At 44.3% G+C, this 16560-nt stretch overlaps 4 protein-coding genes across 5 annotated transcripts; 3 read left to right on the top strand and 1 right to left on the bottom strand.

Moving 5' to 3' along the window:
* The first annotated feature begins 353 nt into the window (after window positions 1-353).
* On the top strand, window positions 354-5513 carry CtsL4 (Cathepsin L4). 2 transcript variants are annotated; one of them, XM_033486195.2, is made up of 5 exons: window positions 354-1014; window positions 1086-1262; window positions 1354-1713; window positions 2586-2746; window positions 4806-5513. In XM_033486195.2, exons 1-5 carry the CDS (start codon window positions 862-864, stop codon window positions 4807-4809), a joined length of 855 nt encoding a protein of 284 aa, XP_033342086.2. In that variant the 5' UTR covers window positions 354-861; the 3' UTR covers window positions 4810-5513. The 2 variants fall into 2 exon arrangements, with proteins under 2 accessions (XP_033342086.2, XP_033342085.2); XM_033486194.2 differs by lacking the exon at window positions 4806-5513 and adding an exon at window positions 4050-4378.
* daw (activin beta chain dawdle) lies at window positions 5097-10751 on the top strand. Its single transcript, XM_033486191.2, has 4 exons — window positions 5097-6184; window positions 7198-7455; window positions 9051-9433; window positions 9523-10751. Exons 1-4 carry the CDS (start codon window positions 5716-5718, stop codon window positions 9688-9690), a joined length of 1278 nt encoding a protein of 425 aa, XP_033342082.1. The 5' UTR covers window positions 5097-5715; the 3' UTR covers window positions 9691-10751.
* Window positions 10752-10902: 151 nt separating this feature from the next.
* Fibp (acidic fibroblast growth factor intracellular-binding protein) lies at window positions 10903-13870 on the top strand. The gene is made up of 6 exons (XM_033486192.2): window positions 10903-11973; window positions 12111-12312; window positions 12398-12625; window positions 12711-12938; window positions 13020-13274; window positions 13347-13870. Exons 1-6 carry the CDS (start codon window positions 11889-11891, stop codon window positions 13423-13425), a joined length of 1077 nt encoding a protein of 358 aa, XP_033342083.2. The 5' UTR covers window positions 10903-11888; the 3' UTR covers window positions 13426-13870.
* On the bottom strand, window positions 13518-16297 carry Pdhb (Pyruvate dehydrogenase E1 beta subunit). The gene is made up of 5 exons (XM_033486193.2): window positions 15820-16297; window positions 15642-15704; window positions 15036-15242; window positions 14336-14966; window positions 13518-14245 (listed from the first exon to the last, which is right to left on the bottom strand). Exons 1-5 carry the CDS (start codon window positions 15826-15828, stop codon window positions 14094-14096), a joined length of 1062 nt encoding a protein of 353 aa, XP_033342084.1. The 5' UTR covers window positions 15829-16297; the 3' UTR covers window positions 13518-14093.
* Between the last annotated feature and the right edge of the window lie 263 nt (window positions 16298-16560).

Here is a 16560-nt window from a genome sequence, read left to right as displayed (position 1 = left end):
CGTACTGGTACTGGTACCGTGTGTTTCAACCGAGCACGGCCGACGGAAACATGTCCTCGTCGAAGGAGAGCGCCCGTAAACCAACAGTTTCCCGTCGATCAGAAATCGAAAGGCCGCGGCGCGGAGCCTCGAAGGCGCGTGGCCGAACCGTTAGCGCGATCGCGGCGCTCCTTGCGTCTACGGCCATCTGGCGGACGGCTCGAGAATCTCCCAATGCAATTGAGTTCCGCGATCAAATTCTTCGCTTTCTCGACTCTCCCTCTCTCTCTCTTTCACTTTCTCTCTCTCTCTCTCTCTCTCTCTCTCTCTCTGTCTCGCTCTTCTTCCGTCTCGCAGTGTTCTCCGTCAGCCAGGCGGCAGCCTGTTGCATCTTCTCCTACCAATCACCGAAATTACCGTTCGTTCTAAGAAATTTCGTGCAAACGATAACGACAGCGACCGACTCGTTCGGCTCGTCGGTTCGCGTCGGTGTGCGCCGGTCCGCGGCTGTCCGCGCCGCGATTATGCAACCAACCCATTTACGATTGGACAAACCCGTTTTCATAAATACCCGGCGACCGTAGTACAATCACGAAGCGTGTAACGGGTAAGGTCGTGTTGGTGCGTGTTTATTCCACCAGCATACAAAATATCTACCGAAAATATGACGCAAGGTTCGGTAAGCAATTATTTGTTGCCTCACGGCTGCTTACTCGCGAAATGCAAAAATAACAAACCGAAAACGAGAGGAACGGAATATCGAGCAAGAATAACTTGCTGACAATGGGGTTTTAATCGGCAACGAAACCAGTACAGGCGGCTCGGCGAATTTCAATCGACTCGGTCAGTTGGTCGAGCGACGAGACGAGAAGCGATCCGGCGATGAATTTTCGATTTCGCGTCACCTCGTGTGTCGCGATTCTCTCGTCGGCGACGTTACTGTGCCTGCCCGGCACTCGAACCTTCGAAGACGGACGGAACCGTTTCCCTCCGGAAACGTCGGAGAAGATGAACCAATACTGGGACATGTACAAGGTACGCGGAAGACATCTCGGCGACGAGATATCCACGATATTCGTGATTCACGGTTTTATCCTCGACCGCAGGCTCGATACAACAAGACCTATTCCGAGAATATGGAGGCCGCGAGAAGAATCGCTTGGGAGAAAAACTTGGTAACGATTTATAAACACAACATGATGGCGGCCGCGGGTCATCACAGCTATACGCTACGCGACAATCACATCGCGGACCTCGGGACCAGGCAATACGTTCGGAACATGGTTCGTCGCCGGCGAAAATGTTCGCCGCGTTCGCCGCCGACTAGGCGCGCCGCGTGCGATTCAACGCGCGACTCTCACCGTTTGGTTCTAGGTGAAACTGATACCGAGTCGTAAGCGGCGCGTTTCGAACGCGCTGATGGTCGGCGCCGTGTTGCACGACCCGCAACTCGTCCCGCCGCGACTCGATTGGCGCGAAGCCGGTTTTCAAACTCCCCCGGAAAACCAACAGAGCTGCGGCAGCTGTTACGCCTATTCGGTAGCCGGCAGCATCGAGGGGCAAATTTTCAAACGTACCGGCATGCTGATTCCACTCAGCGTCCAACAATTGGTCGATTGCAGCATTATCACCGGCAATTTGGGTTGTGCCGGCGGTTCCTTGAGAAACACGCTCAGGTACCTCGAGAAAGCGAGAGGGTTGATGGATCGAGCCGAATATCCCTACGAAGGAAGAGTATGTTTTTCCGCGTTTATCTAACGATCGATAACCGAGCGAAACTGTTCGAACACGATCGCAACTGCAATGACTCTTATTAATATTCGGACAATTTTTAAAACAGAATCACGGTTTTGAAAATTGGACTAATCGACTTGAATTTCTTTTTTTTTTTTTAGATGGTAGAAGAGCCAGTCTACTAGACAATTACTAGAGTGCTTTTTTAAATGTTGCTATTGCTTGGAATTACAGAAGAAAATAAAGAGCTGCCATCTTTTAGCTTTTTTATCCGAGCCTATAAAGAAAATTAAAATAAATTGCGTTTCGTAGAACTTGGTAATTTATGCGCATGCTGAAAATTTCATAGACCTTGGCACGAGCTTGTAAACAATTAAAAATCAGTTTTGTCCCGATTTTTGATACTTTCGAACAATAACAATTAGAAATCTGCAGTTTTTGAAATCTTTTGACGCTTGTAGCTTGACTCTGAGTTAACCGATTTCGATCAAATTTTCAGAATGCATGTAAATTACTATGACCTACGAAAGGCATTTTCTAATTTTCATTCCAAATTCATATTAAAAAAACTTAAAAAACGAGAGCTTTTTTATCTTGTTTTGTCTTTCAAAATAATAACAAAATTGAAGAAAAGTACAATTTTAGTTATTGTCTGGTAGACTAGTTCTTCTATAATGCAGACAAAATTCAAGTCGTTTAGTCCTGTATTAAGAGAATTATTCTTATATTATATTATAAATATAAAAACCGTTTTAAAAAGTGTCCGAACAGTAATTAGATTCACTGTATACCTTTATTTCAATTTCTTTTCTTCTTTACGCGAAACACACGCGAACCGTGGAATGGAATTGTTTTCGTTTCCTCGGGCGCAGCAAGGACCGTGCCATTTCCAGGAAGCTGCGAGCGTTGTAAACATTACTTCATGGGCAGTGCTGCCGGCACGCGACGAGCAAGCTTTGGAAGCTGCCGTGGCGACCATAGGTCCGATCGCGGCTTCGATAAATGCCAGTCCAAAAACATTTCAGCTTTATCAGTGAGTAATGCTTCTTATTTATCGCAACGATCGTCCGCGCGATCCTTTCGAGATCGCTTCGATATCGAAACGCTTTATTATTTATTTATTTATTTATTTAATCCTTGCCTACTAGGCTTAGGATGAATTCCAGTTTACATATTTACCTTTCCACTGTATGGTGAACTACAAAAAATTACACGTATTCTCTTACCTTATTCTATTATTTACAGTAAGAATCTAATAATCTTATTTAATCTACTCTCATAATCTATTAATCCAGCAACAAAATGAAACGGAAATGAAAAGAAAGCTTACATTATCGCGCGCGATTAATCTAACATCTGATAATCTCATAATCTAATTGAGGAAGAAACATAAACTTAATAAAAAGAAGAAAAAAAACAAAAGAAAACGTAACCATCATTTCCCATTTCTTCTTCATTGCACGGTCTCTTTGATTCGTGCCAATCTCTTTGGTCTTCGAAACCCCTTCTCTCTCTCTCTCTCTCTCTCTCTCTCTCTCTCTCTTTCTTTCCCTTCACACACTATCTTCCCCGTGATACTATTTACAGTAATGTCTCTATAATTGACGCCTAGATTGACCACAAAAATGGACAATTTGGGAAGAGGAGGTACGATTATTCGAGCCTTGCGGTTTATTTTTATAGTTATAAATTGTCCACAATTATAAAACTGAGCCGCAAGGCTCGAATAATCGTATCTCCTCTTCCCAAATTATTAGTGGACAATCTGAGCGTCAGTAAGGGGGAGACGTTACTGTCTTCTTCCACTTCTCTCTGCCCTTCCTTCACAATTTTCTTTATGATCTCCAAACCTCGAACGCTCCATTAATTTTGTTCTACGAAATATGTTCGGTTCCCGCGGACACTCCCCCCCCCCTGGTAATGTACGAACGGGCGGCAAGTAAACGGAAGGGAACGGTGGGAAACGGAAGGAAACGGACGAAAAGGCGGATAAAATTGTTGTGACACGCAACCGTCTCGTGGTCGGCGAATGTTTACGCGAAAAACGAGGATACGAAAACTCGTATCGCCCCCCTTTCACAGATACTCGAAGAAATTGGTCCAATTGCGCGATAACCTTTGGTGCATCGTCCCCGCGATGCCCCTGAAGCGACAAAGAACCAAAGTCATTGGACTCGGTGATTCGCGTTTGAAAAAGGGCACGGAAGCGGGATCCGGCGACTCCGACGCCCTCGGATTCGCCGGGATCCGCGAGCTTTATCCGTTCAAAAATAAAAAAAAAAACAAAAAAAAACAATAGAACCAACGAGACCACCGATTTCCATTTGATATTACAGCCAAGGAGTCTACGATGACGAAACTTGTAGCTCGGACAAGGTGAATCATGCGGTGCTGATCGTTGGGTACACGCCAACCGAGTGGATCCTGAAAAATTGGTGGGGCGACGGCTGGGGTGAGGACGGTTACATGCGGTTGGCTAAGAACAAAAATCGATGCGGCATCGCCAATTACGCGGCTTATGCAAAAGTTTAGCGGCGTTTCGTACGATGAGAATCGCGCGGACCAGGGGCCGCTTTCATCATTGTAATTTCGTGTTATGATGCAACATCGTTATCGGTTTCACTTTATGTCTTATGGTATTAATTATAGAGCCTGGTTTCGTTTTCGTGTTCGTTTCCGTCCTCCCTCCCCCCTTACCCCCATTCCTTTCTGTTCCAGGTTCGTTTAAAAGCGACTGTATCCGCGGACATTAAGATTCTGTCACCTCGTAATTACACGCCAGTGTATCCCCTTGAGCGACAACGAGCAGCGTTACGGAATCGGATAGCGTTTTCAGAGAGAGAGCGAGAGAGAAAGAGAGAGAGAGAGATTGCGCGGTGCGAAACAATTGTTGCGCGCGGCGGCGCGGCGATACGCGGCACATGTTTTCGTTGTGGTCGCGTCCGAGCTTTCGTGTACGACGCGTGTACGCCCGGAGTACACGCAATCCGCGGAACACGGAAAACACTATACACACGCGTACACACAAGCAGGGTGTGTAACATGCTTCCGGAAGTCGCGGAATCATCCAACGAATTCCACGATTGGCGAAGGTAGGTGGAGCAACCTTGGGTCGGTGGAGGGGGCGGAGTATGGGAAGAGAAGGGAAGCAAGGCGAAACGAGACGAAACGAAGCGCGGCGAAGCGGAACGAGGCGACCCGACGTCGCGGCAGTAACGGCAAATGAGGAACGACGAACGTAGCGACGTGCGATCCTACGAAAGCGGCATCGGCGAGGAGGGACATGTTCGTGGCTCGTGCTTCTTCTCGCGATATCAATGCGATTCGTCTCCGTCCAATCCGCGGTGTCCCCCGCTCGCCGAGCAAAGTTCAGACTTTGCAGAGAATCGATGCGTGACTGAAGCATCCCATCCGAGTATCCTCAGTCTTCGCGGATGAGTTAATTGGGAGGTCGGGAACGACGAAAACCGATCGGCCGATTCCGTACGAGCGTGTAGGCCGGAAAGGAGAGCCGTGCGATCGATTCAACCGAACGGGACAAGTGGCGCGAGAAGGGTGTTCATCTTACAACTCCTCCTCGTTCGGTCGAGTTCCTCTCGTTTCGATCGAAGTTTTTCAGCGTTGACCGGGAAATCGGGAAACGCGCCCAAAATGCACGCCATCGAGGCGAAATTGATCTTTATCGAGCCCTGAAGCGAATTACGGCGGATTCCCGTCCGTAGAGGAGAGATCGAGAGGAAGGAACGGAGAGAGAGAGAGAGAGAGGGAGGGAGAGAGAGATTGAGTGAGAGAGAGAGAGAGAGAGAAAAAAAAAGAACGAAAGTAAAAACCGATGCGTCGCTCGATGGAAAAACAGTGCAAATTCCACGATCGATCAACTTTTTTCACAGTGGATTCGTGAGAATAGAAAGTCGGCGTGGAAAGGGTTGTGCGAGAACGCGTCCGGCACCGGTGCGAAAAGAAGTGAAAGAAGTAAATAGATGACCGAGATCGGCCGCGAAGATGCGTTCCGTCCATCAGATAGTTTTGCTTTTCCTTGCTGCGCTAAGCGGCGGGTTCACGTCGACGGGAAATCGGGTCGAGGCGATCTGGCCGAAAATGGAAAATCCGTTCAGCACCGTCTGGCGAAGTTTCTCCTCGCTGTCGACGACTTCCGACTCCTCCGGATCGGAGCGTAGCAGCTCCTCGTTCGAGGAAGAGGATTGCGCAGAATGCGCCCACAACAAGATTAGTTCGCTCGCGAGCGATCCAATTTTGACCGAGTTCAGGGTCGAGTACGTCAAGCAGCAAATTCTCAAGAAACTGCGACTTTCCAAGCCACCGGAGATATCGATGCCGCTCTCGACCTTGCCAAAGCCTCTGATAAACGGTCGTGTGCTCGAACTTCGACCTGGGGCGCCCCTCGAGCCGGAAAAATCGGTCGATAGTTTCTACGGAAAAACCGATCAAATCGTCGTGTTCCCAAACGAAGGTTAGTCCGCTGGCTTCGCTTCCACGATCTGTTCTCGAGCAGTTTCGCAAGCGTCGCCGTTTCTCGCGAAACCGTAATCGTCTGTCGCCGCGCTTCATAGGCAAAATGCATGATCGTCGCGAGTAAACCGACGAATACTGGTCGAACAGCGATTGCGAGCGCGTGCAATCGAATCGAAGAAGTCGACGCGACCGCGATAGCTTTCCCTAGTTCGTTTTCCATGCCGTGTATTCATCCGAGAACTCGGCCGTATTTATCTCTTGTATTTCTCTCTTTTTATTGTAATTTTACAACTAATGGATAACTTCCGTATATATTCAATATATATATATATATTATATAGTTGTGTATATATAGCCGCAAGGCTCGTGTAATCGTATCCCCTCTTCCCAAATTGTTTATTTCTGCGTACAAGCCGAGGGTCAATTGGAAAGAATTTACTATAGTCCCGTTTTGCGGGAGAAGTGAATCAATATTTATATATTTATTGAATATATTTATATATTATATTATATTATATAATAATAATAATAATAATATACATATATAATAATAATATAATATAGATATAGAATTGAATATATATTTACTCACTTCTCCCGCGAAACAGTACTATAGTAAATTCTCTCGAATTGACCCTCGGCTTGTACGCAAAAATAAACAATTTGGGAAGAGGGGATACGATTATTCGAGCCTTGCGGCTCGTTTTTACGCTTGTTGACAATCGGTAACCTAATTGACCCTCGGCTTGAAAACAAAAATGGACAATATTTGGTAAGGCTCGAATGATCGTGCCTCCTCTATCGCGCCTTTCTAATTCGAGAAAATTTACTGTACCGTGTCGCGAGAATGCCGAGCTGTTAGGAAACGAACGGTCGAAAGTCGGGAGGGCGGATAACGAGAATCCGGGCATCCGTATCTCGCGTAACCGTTTCCGAACCAACACTGTTCGCCGGAAAATTCGATTCGATCGCGAGACGAACCCAGAAAAATCGATGAAACATCTGTTCCAGGTGTAGCCGACTCGAAAAAATGTCGACAGAGTTCGAACCATTTGACCGGGTTCAATCCCGCGGCCTGCTTCACGTTTTATCTGCCGAACGAGTTGCAATTTGTGGACGTGACCTCCGCGCAGTTATGGTTTTACAAAGAGTACGACGAGAACGACGATCTGAATCAGACATTTGTGCTCTCGGAACTCGATCATTGGGACCTGGACGGAAATTTTGAGAAGAATACCATGGTTGCGATCTTTGAGACGGATATCGGAGGTAGGTACTCGATTTATCATCGAGTTGGTGCTATTACAATGACATTACAATAACATTACAGTGCTATTCGAGTGCGATCCCAGTGCGATCCCAGTGCGATCCCAGTGCGATTTCAGTGCCCATGGTCTTTTTAGTACTTGCCATTTGCCTCGTGAGCAAGTCAGAACCTGTCACAGAGCGAAACACGAATCTTCAATAATTTTCATAATTCTCATAATTTTCATAATTCTCATAATTCTCATAATTTTCATAATTCTCATTATTCTCATAATTCTCATAATTTTCATAATTTTCAACAGTTTTTCGCCCATCCCGCTGAATCCCTTACAGCTGCTTAAGAAGCGAACGATCTAACAACATTAACGTTGAATCGCATTCGTTGCCATTCGGCAGGGACTTTAGACCATGGTAAACGTTGGATCGTTATATCGGAAAAAATACAGTATCCTCGTGATACAGACGTATCGCGACGCTGAAAGAGAGGATCGAAGTTTGCCAGAGCAACGACACACGCAACATTTTTATTGCGCAAAGAGTTCAGCACGGTGCCGAGTACGATCCGGAATTGGTTCCAACTAACGAACGTGTTCACGTGTGCACACGTGTTCACGTGTGCTCTTGCAGCTCTCGCGCTCGGAGGTACACACCCCTCCAAAAGTATTAGGACACTTACAGAAAGTTAAATAAATATGAAAACCCGACAGGAGATCGGGTTATAATTTTTTGAACTCATTTCAAGGTTAATTACATTAAATTGTAACGAGTACGTGTTACACGTTGTTATAGAAATAACGTTGCTTTTATAAGAAGAAAATTATATGTTCTTTTAAGTCGATATACTACCGCGTTCTTTAATTGCTTCTTGGACTAATTTCGACATACGTTTCATGAGCTTTTGTTTATTATTCCTGATACTCTTGGCTCGCTGCATTTCATAGAATGTTTCGCGTATTAAGAAAACGTATCTGTGTATCGACGCGTCTCGTAAATATATAAATATCTATACATATATATATATTATATATATATAAAATATCTATATAAATATATAAAAAATATATAAATATCTCGAATAATACGAAATGAACTCTGGATACTCTTCCAATGAACGAAATGCAATAAATACAATAAACACTTATAACTTAATACAGTAATGTCTCCCTAATTGACGCTAAGATTGTGCAGGAAAATAGACAATTTGGGAAGAGGAGACACGATTATTCGAGCCTTGCAGCTCGTTTCTATAGTCGTTGACGATTCATGACTATAAAAATGAACCGCAAGGATCGAATAATCGTCTTTCTTCTCCCTAAAATTGTCCATTTTTGTGGGCAATCTGTGCGTCAATTAGGGAGACATTACTGTACGTAGCTTGGACAACACGATGCCGTATCGCAGACTTGCAGCCACTACCCGAACCGAATGAAATATTACAATTTACACGAAATAAGCAGGTGTCCTAACACTGTTGGAGGGGAGTGTACAGCAATCGCGTTCCCCACTTCAGTTACCGATCCAGAGTTACCAACCGGCATTTGCGCGCGCATCCTGCATCCCCGAGTGATGACGAGAATTTTTGACATTTCATATTACAGAGGGATGGGTTAAAGCGGACGTGAGCTTCACGCTGAACAAATGGGTAGAGGAGCTCCGACTGAACCACGCGATACAAATAGCTTGCAGCACCTGTTCGATCGACCGCGACACCGCGCCGGTGTCCATCGAGATGACATTGAAACCGTTCCTCGTGATCCACACGTCGCCGTTGCCGCAGAAGAACCGTCCGAAGAGGAATTCGAATTGTCTGCCGGAGATGAAGGAATGCTGCAGGGACGAATTGTACATAAATTTCGAAGACATCGGTTGGAGCGACTGGATCCTACACCCGAGCGGGTATCACGCCTATTTTTGTCGCGGTTCTTGTTCATCCGCGGCTTCGTTGACCGCCAGCGGTTCCGCGTACAACAACGTGATCAGGGTGAGAGATGCATCCGCCTTCTTCCGTTCCGTCGTTCTCCCTCTTAAATCCGAACCCCTAATCAACGTAACCGGCTTTCTTGTTCACAGAGGTTGTTGGCCAGAAGGGGCAACACGATGCACCGTAAAAGCGAGATCGTGCCGTGTTGCTCGCCGACGCAACTGTCGGCCATACAGCTGCTGTACGTCGACTCGAACAACACGATCACGCAGAAAACGTTGCCGAACATGGTGGTCGAAGCTTGCGGCTGTATGTGAGGCGACCCCCGCCCCGGCGTATGTCGATCGAGGCAGATACGAGAACGAAAGATAAACAAAAAGGCCGACCTTCAAAACTTCCGATTCGCCACCGAGCACACGACACGATTCCGTTGGTATATCGTGTTTCAGTCGCCCAAACGCTTGAACCGTGTACATTGAGATTCGCCTGGATCGTACATCAACAAATTTCTCTTTTGCATCGAAAGCGGTGACACGAGTTAACGTCGAGGTTCGACGTTACGCGTGACACCGATCGAAAGGAAGACGCATCCCAACGTTTGCGCAAGCGTGTTTACCCGTGTAAACGAGCGAAACAGTATTTCCTTTTTTTCTGTGTTTACTGCTTGCCCCCGCTCTCTACTATTTTGCTACACTTTGTCGCTTTGTCCATTGATACGTCATTGTTCGGCCCTTTGATTTCGAGCCCCTGAACCGGCTCTGAACTGTGCTGTGAACCTACAACCGTTTCTCATATAGAAATCATCGACCGTTTTCTCTGATTTGCACGGATCCGTCTAGAGTAGATTTTTAGCTTATTCGGACTATCTAAACGTTTTTATCTGCAATCTAGACAAATTACGATTCCCCCTGTCGAAAGTTTACGTTACGCCTTTGTAAACGCGAATGGAAGGCGGTTCGATGGAACGTCAACGTTACCATCTCGAGCAGTCTATTTTCCAGACTCCGAACTAGCGAGGAATTAGCACTGTGTGCAGAGGGACGTGTGCATGTGCATGTGCATCGAACAAGTTAACAGACCCAGGTAATGATACTGCATACGGCTATGTAGGATCGATTCTTATCTCGTCGCCCACGTGGATGATCTGTACAAAACAAAAGAAACTAGAACAAGTTAATCGAAACCGTACGACGTGCAGAGAACAGCAGCAGGCGAGCAATAGCGGTAAACGAGAATTAAAAAAAAAAGAACAGACACAAAAAGAAGAAGAAGAAGAAAAAGTAGAAGAATGGATGCGCAAAATTCACCGATTACGTTAGCTAATCATGTGCAATGTACTTATTGATATTGTATATACACACACATTACTAACAACGTGTTTCTCGCGTTTTTCTTCAGCGCAGGTCAAAAAGTACGCGGGTGTTGACGATTTTGTTATGTAAAGTATGACGAAACGCAACGACGCGTCTCACCAAACACTCGCACGATTATGTCGTTTCACCTTCTTCCGATTAGACCGCGCGAATATTCTCTAAAATTCGACGATCGAAAGTTCCAAAATTCTCACGGAAATACAGACATGCTGCGAGTAATTTTTATTTCCGTAACATTCAGCTCGCGAAATAGCGTGCATTTATGAAACATTTCGAATTTGCTGCTTGCTTCGTTCGAGTGTCTGTACAGCGCCGTTACACGTAGCGACGATGCGCTGAAACTATTGGACAAATTGACCGACACGGTACACTATTCTCTGGAAATGCAAGATGGTGCCATCTAATGTTAATAAGAATTATCTGTTGCTTAACTAACCAGCTGCCAAATCAGTTCAAGCATTTTGTCACCATCTTAACTGGCGCTGTACGAACCCCGAACTAAGTTTCACTTTTTCTCCACAAGAGGCATCACGATCGCCCACGTATGCAAATGCAGTGTCGCTTATAAACATTAATTATGGCAAAATTAGGGCATAGAAAACTAAACCAAGGGTATGGCAATATTCAGGAAAATCTACCATGTGGATATTGTATATAAAAAGAAGCTCCAAGCCGAAAAGTCTGTCAAATTTAACGAATCCGCTTGAACATAGGTACAAGCTATCCAAGATAATCGAAAGTTTGGACAAACATTACTAATGGGTTTTATTAACCTTAGACAATAAATTATAATCATAACAATAATTATAATAATAATTACAATAATGATAATACATATCATTCGATTTGATTCGATTCGTGCGATCGAGAAGATTCTTACTTGGATACTTACATATGTAGCATGTATATATGTATATGTACAATACCCATTGCCACCGTCACTGTTGATGTTGACGTTGGCTTTCGCGCAAGTAACGTTACGCGAACACGTATTATGTTTTCAATAATGTATATAGGCAAAGTTATATGAAGAAATTGATGCGTATCATCGCAATGTCTTGAATTTTGCGTGCGGGGAAATCCATTCTCGGATAGAGATTAGCTTTCGTTTCGTTTGACTCGGAAAATATCGTGTGTTCAAGATGTTGTCAGAGGTTGACGTATTCATAAGTAATTATACCCTCGTCGATCCCGAAATATATCAGCTTTGGGTCGACGGTCATTCTTGTGAGTTTGTAAAATCTAATTCTCCGACGAAATAGAACGCTCTGCGCATAAACATGACATTCGAAATCCATAGCTTTTTATACCTCGAATGTAATCCTCTTCTAATCGCTGTGATTTAACGTTCTAACAAAATTTAGCTAGCGATGCGGTCAATATTTTGCATCAACGAGGTATATGCCATCAAACAAACGCTCCTATCGAGCTGGTTGCTTCCGACATTCTAGACCACTATCGAACTTACGCCCTTCTGGAGAAGCTGCTCCATACACCTACAAAATTAGCGAGCGAACAAATTGCGTTTCAGATAGAACCTCAAACCAGTCAGATGCTCATTGAAATGTAAGAAAATTTCGTTGGCAACGATGCCCCGCGGCAACTTCTAACGGATGCTTTTCGTGTAACGATCACGGTTGACGTTTGATAGGTACTATGAGTTCGACGACATTGTTATCAGAGAGTTGTTGGGCAAAAAATTATCCTCGAAAAGTAGAAAAGATATGGACGAAGTATCGGAGAAAACGGGTATGACGTTGAAAAGCTGCCGCAGACAGTACGACAATGTGAAAAGAGTATGCAAGATCGTCGAGGATTTGCCAGGCTCCTTGGTCGCCAATATCGAGCAACATTTTTTACTATCCGAAGACCTTGCCAAGTAAAAAGAACTCGAAAATCACAAATTACTGCCGCACCACCTCGATCGTCCCATTATTAATTAATAAATACTTACGATCCCTTAGGCGATACGCGGCTGTGGTATTCATCGCTTGTCTCAGATTCGAAATGAACAAAAGGAAGCTGCAATTTCTAACGTTCCCGGATTTATATCATTGCGCCAATAGTATGATGTCTCGGTGGACATATCGCTGCGTAGGCTCCGAATACTTCGATACGGATTTGGACAGAGAATTTCTATTCGCATTGGCAGACTGTAGGTTATTCTTGGAAAGCAATGTAGACCACAAACGGTATGTTATTCGATCTTCGAAATGACCGATACAATCAAATCTTAAGAAAATGAATTGTTTCCTGCGACGTTTGTTTTGCAGTTTTGTATGTAGCAAACTGGAATCCATACTTCCGGAACGTAGCCAACGAGAAGTGGAGAACAATTTCCGTTCGTACTCCAGAGCGATATTGGGATTAGGATGTAATCTTCATCGCTCCAGAGACCTAAGGTTCTTCTTTTTAGAACTGGTAGAGAAATGCGTGGAACCGTGGCGCCAGAGCAATTGTAGTCACACGGATCTTAAGAACTTTCTAACGATTTATACTCAATGCGGGTTAGATATGCCTGTACTGAGGTGAGATGCAAGAACCTGAAAAGCAAATGCGCGCCACTTGTCCCATTCGAATTGAACGTTTAATTTTTTCAGGGACGGAGGATTGAAGGACGCTTTCGAACGCTACATGGCTGTCATAACATGTTGTTTATTACGTATGTATCATCCATGACTATCGGCAGGGGATGACGACACTGTGCAAAAAATAAATATGGTTAGCATCGACGGGTAGTTAATCATTACAGATGAAAGAGTATAGACGGATTTTATGTACATTGCAATTTATTACGTTTCAGTAATAAATAATCGATAAACAAATGCAGCGTTTACACGCTCATTTCATACACGCCAATAATTTACAATTCTTTCATGTTATCAACGTCCATTGCGTACGTTCCGCGACGCGTAATGTTGATTTGTTATTTGGATCTACATTATAATTTAAATATTCCATCGTAGGTATTACTGTTCATACGTATATCACATCATATACATGTATGCATATAGTATATAGTGTAGAGTATATAGTATATACTATGTATATGTACGTTAACGGTATTCACAAGTATGTTTGCATGTACTAGAAACCAATTAACAAATAAACGTTTCACTTTCTATATGCGCGAAAGTTCCGGAGTTGCTTAAACATAAATTTCTATAATTTTTCTTCTTATTATTATTTAACTTTGTACTTACTCTCCGCTACATGCTCTCTTTACCTAGCAAGGAATCTAGAGGACGCTAAATCAAGGAACGGGTTGAAGATGGTGAGTAAGAAATTGGCAGGATCGGTCAACTTGAAGGGAAATTTGAATTTTACCTATAAATTTCTAGAAATAGTTACTCTGATACGCCAAGTATTTTGTTCACAGCAAACACTATGTCGCTCATTTGTGGCAGTGCAGCGATTTCCAAGCTTTTTGTATAAGGCATGGGTGTATCGACACCCGTAACACGAATTACAGGGGCATCGAGGTGGTAGAACGCTTCGCCTGTAATTTTAAGAACGAATCGTTATCGGTCGTGATCGAAACTACGATAATACAGCAAGATAATAATATACATATACAGTTCAGACTCACTTTCGGAAATTCTTGCGCTGATTTCCGCACCGATACCACACTGCGGCCAACCTTGTTCCACGGTCAAAATGTGATTTGTCTTTGTTACCGACTGCACGATCGTGTCTATATCCAGCGGTCTCAAAGATCGAAGATTTATTACTTCAGCCTCTATACCCTTTCCTGCAAGTTCATTCGCTGCTTCGAGCGCTTGCTCGACCGCTTTGGAATGTGCCACCATGGTAACATGTTTTCCAACTCGTTCAATTTTTGCTTTACCAATAGGCAGAACAAATTCTTTCGACAGAGCTTCGTCCGACATGGGATACTGTATCCCATACAAGATTTCATTTTCTAGTACGACGACAGGATCGGGATCTCGAATAGCAGCCTTTAGTAAACCTTTTGCATCCTCGCTGGTGTAAGGCGATACCACTTTTAAGCCAGGACAATGACTGTACCAGGCGCCGAAGCATTGTGAATGTTGCGCACCCACACCCGCGGCTGCTCCGTTAGGACCACGAAAGACAACAGGAACGTTTACTCTGCCGGCAGACATGTAGAACGTTTTTGCAGCAGAATTAATGATCTGATCGATTGCTTGCATCGAGAAGTTGAATGTCATGAACTCGCAGACAGGGCGTAGACCAGCCTAAAACATTTTCCCAGTACAATACGACGTCGCTTTATGAAACAAATACTGAATTCGAATTTGGTCTACCATGGCAGCACCAACAGCGATCCCAGCGAATCCTGCTTCGGTAATGGGGGTATCTACGACGCGCTTATCTCCATACTTCTTCCATAAACCTCTAGACACTTTGTAAGCACCATCATATAAAGCTACTTCTTCCCCGAGTAAAAATACTTTCTCGTCTCTCTCCATTTCCTCATCCAGGGCTGAATTCAAAGCATCTCGTACGGTCATCTGGGGAAACGGAATACATGAGAGAAACTAACGAGTATTGTGAATATTTCGAGTTTTATGGCGGCAAATCCACGTTCGCGCGAAGAAACGTGACCGCGCGTCAGAATTTGACAAATTTATTGCGAAACTGTTAGAATTGAAAACGAATGACCTTTGGTGTCCTTCAACGTGCAGCGCAAGCGATGCGCGAAACAACGATAATTCGCTTATCCGAAACAAAAGATTATTGCACACAGTGAAAATAGTTGAGAGTAGGTCGCGAAGAGACAATCAATTCTACAGAAAAATATAATCATTATAGGAATAAGAAGCAAAGCGAGCGCAAGAAATGCACGGTACGATGTGAAAAGGTTGAGGTTATGTTTGGCAGAAGAATTAATAAATCGAGAATGTCCTCACCTGCTGCGCACCACTCCATTTTGACGTGGAGAACGAACGACGGACGATACTTCGGACGGCAGACTAAAAACAATTGCAACAATTGTTTGACAATTCGTTGGAAAACGATGAGCGTGAACACTTGTCTTTTACATGTCGAACGTCAACTGTCCCCCCGAGTTCCTACAACTATACTTACCGGAATCATCGTAAGCCGTAAACCGTAAATCGTTTGAGCAACCTTCGAGCGTGCAATCGTTTCAATTTTCAATCGATCGTATATAGTTTTGCTCGTAACTCTCGTTCAGTCTCTTTGGTCTCGACGACAAGACCTCTGATTCTGATTCAAGATTAATTCGACACAGGGTTGGCCACGAACCGAACACGGAACGATAGAACTAGAGAACCTCAAGGTCGATAGGCTAATTCTTATGAAACACCTTTGCCCTTATTAATGCAGCATACAATTCGCATCGTGTCAAAACCCTCGTGCTTCGTGCTATGTACTTTCTGTCTCGCCTCGCGAACGGTAAAGAACAAAATGGTCGAATTATTCAACGTGAATCGTTGCACAACCAGTTCTTATTTCATATTCTACGATACCCGTGTCTCGCGCGTGACATAACAGATTTAAAAAAATTTTGTAGAATTCGCTGCGGTCGTTGGCTATCGTAACAGTACTACTCGATGCGATAGCTAAAGCTAGAGTTAGATAGCTAGATTAGGATAGATACGTACATACATATGTACGCGTATGCCGTGATAAATATGTATGCATGTATTTAGACAGTAGGAGGAATGTGCACTACGAGGGGGAAATAAAATCGTGGGGACCCTCGTTTTGTCTCCCGTTAGTCTCCCTTGGACATCCCTGCGCGACATACTTTTTTAGCCAACCATTCAAAGCGACCGATTATCTAACAATCTAACTTCAACCAAT

The sequence above is a fragment of the Megalopta genalis genome, chromosome 3 (genome assembly GCF_051020955.1).
Source record: "Megalopta genalis isolate 19385.01 chromosome 3, iyMegGena1_principal, whole genome shotgun sequence".
NCBI lineage: Eukaryota > Metazoa > Arthropoda > Insecta > Hymenoptera > Halictidae > Megalopta > Megalopta genalis.
Note: the sequence above shows the minus strand (reverse complement) of the source record. Positions and strands in the feature narration are given on the sequence as shown.

Bases quoted from the DNA above. Each gene is read 5' to 3' on its own strand.
- CtsL4 (XM_033486194.2), top strand. From the start codon at position 862: ATGAATTTTCGATTTCGCGTCACCTCGTGTGTCGCGATTCTCTCGTCG. The intron at 1,714-2,585 runs GTATGTTTTTCC...CCTCGGGCGCAG, and splicing joins AATATCCCTACGAAGGAAGA to CAAGGACCGTGCCATTTCCA. The intron at 2,747-4,049 runs GTGAGTAATGCT...TTGATATTACAG, and splicing joins AAAACATTTCAGCTTTATCA to CCAAGGAGTCTACGATGACG.
- daw (XM_033486191.2), top strand. From the start codon at position 5,716: ATGCGTTCCGTCCATCAGATAGTTTTGCTTTTCCTTGCTGCGCTAAGC. The intron at 7,456-9,050 runs GTAGGTACTCGA...TTCATATTACAG, and splicing joins CTTTGAGACGGATATCGGAG to AGGGATGGGTTAAAGCGGAC. The intron at 9,434-9,522 runs GTGAGAGATGCA...TCTTGTTCACAG, and splicing joins CGTACAACAACGTGATCAGG to AGGTTGTTGGCCAGAAGGGG.
- Pdhb (XM_033486193.2), bottom strand. The intron at 15,243-15,641 runs GTGAGGACATTC...CCGTTTCCCCAG, and splicing joins AATGGAGTGGTGCGCAGCAG to ATGACCGTACGAGATGCTTT. The intron at 14,246-14,335 runs GTGAGTCTGAAC...TTAAAATTACAG, and splicing joins CAGCGCAAGAATTTCCGAAA to GCGAAGCGTTCTACCACCTC.
- Fibp (XM_033486192.2), top strand. From the start codon at position 11,889: ATGTTGTCAGAGGTTGACGTATTCATAAGTAATTATACCCTCGTCGAT. The intron at 11,974-12,110 runs GTGAGTTTGTAA...AACAAAATTTAG, and splicing joins TTGGGTCGACGGTCATTCTT to CTAGCGATGCGGTCAATATT. The intron at 12,626-12,710 runs GTAAAAAGAACT...ACGATCCCTTAG, and splicing joins CTATCCGAAGACCTTGCCAA to GCGATACGCGGCTGTGGTAT.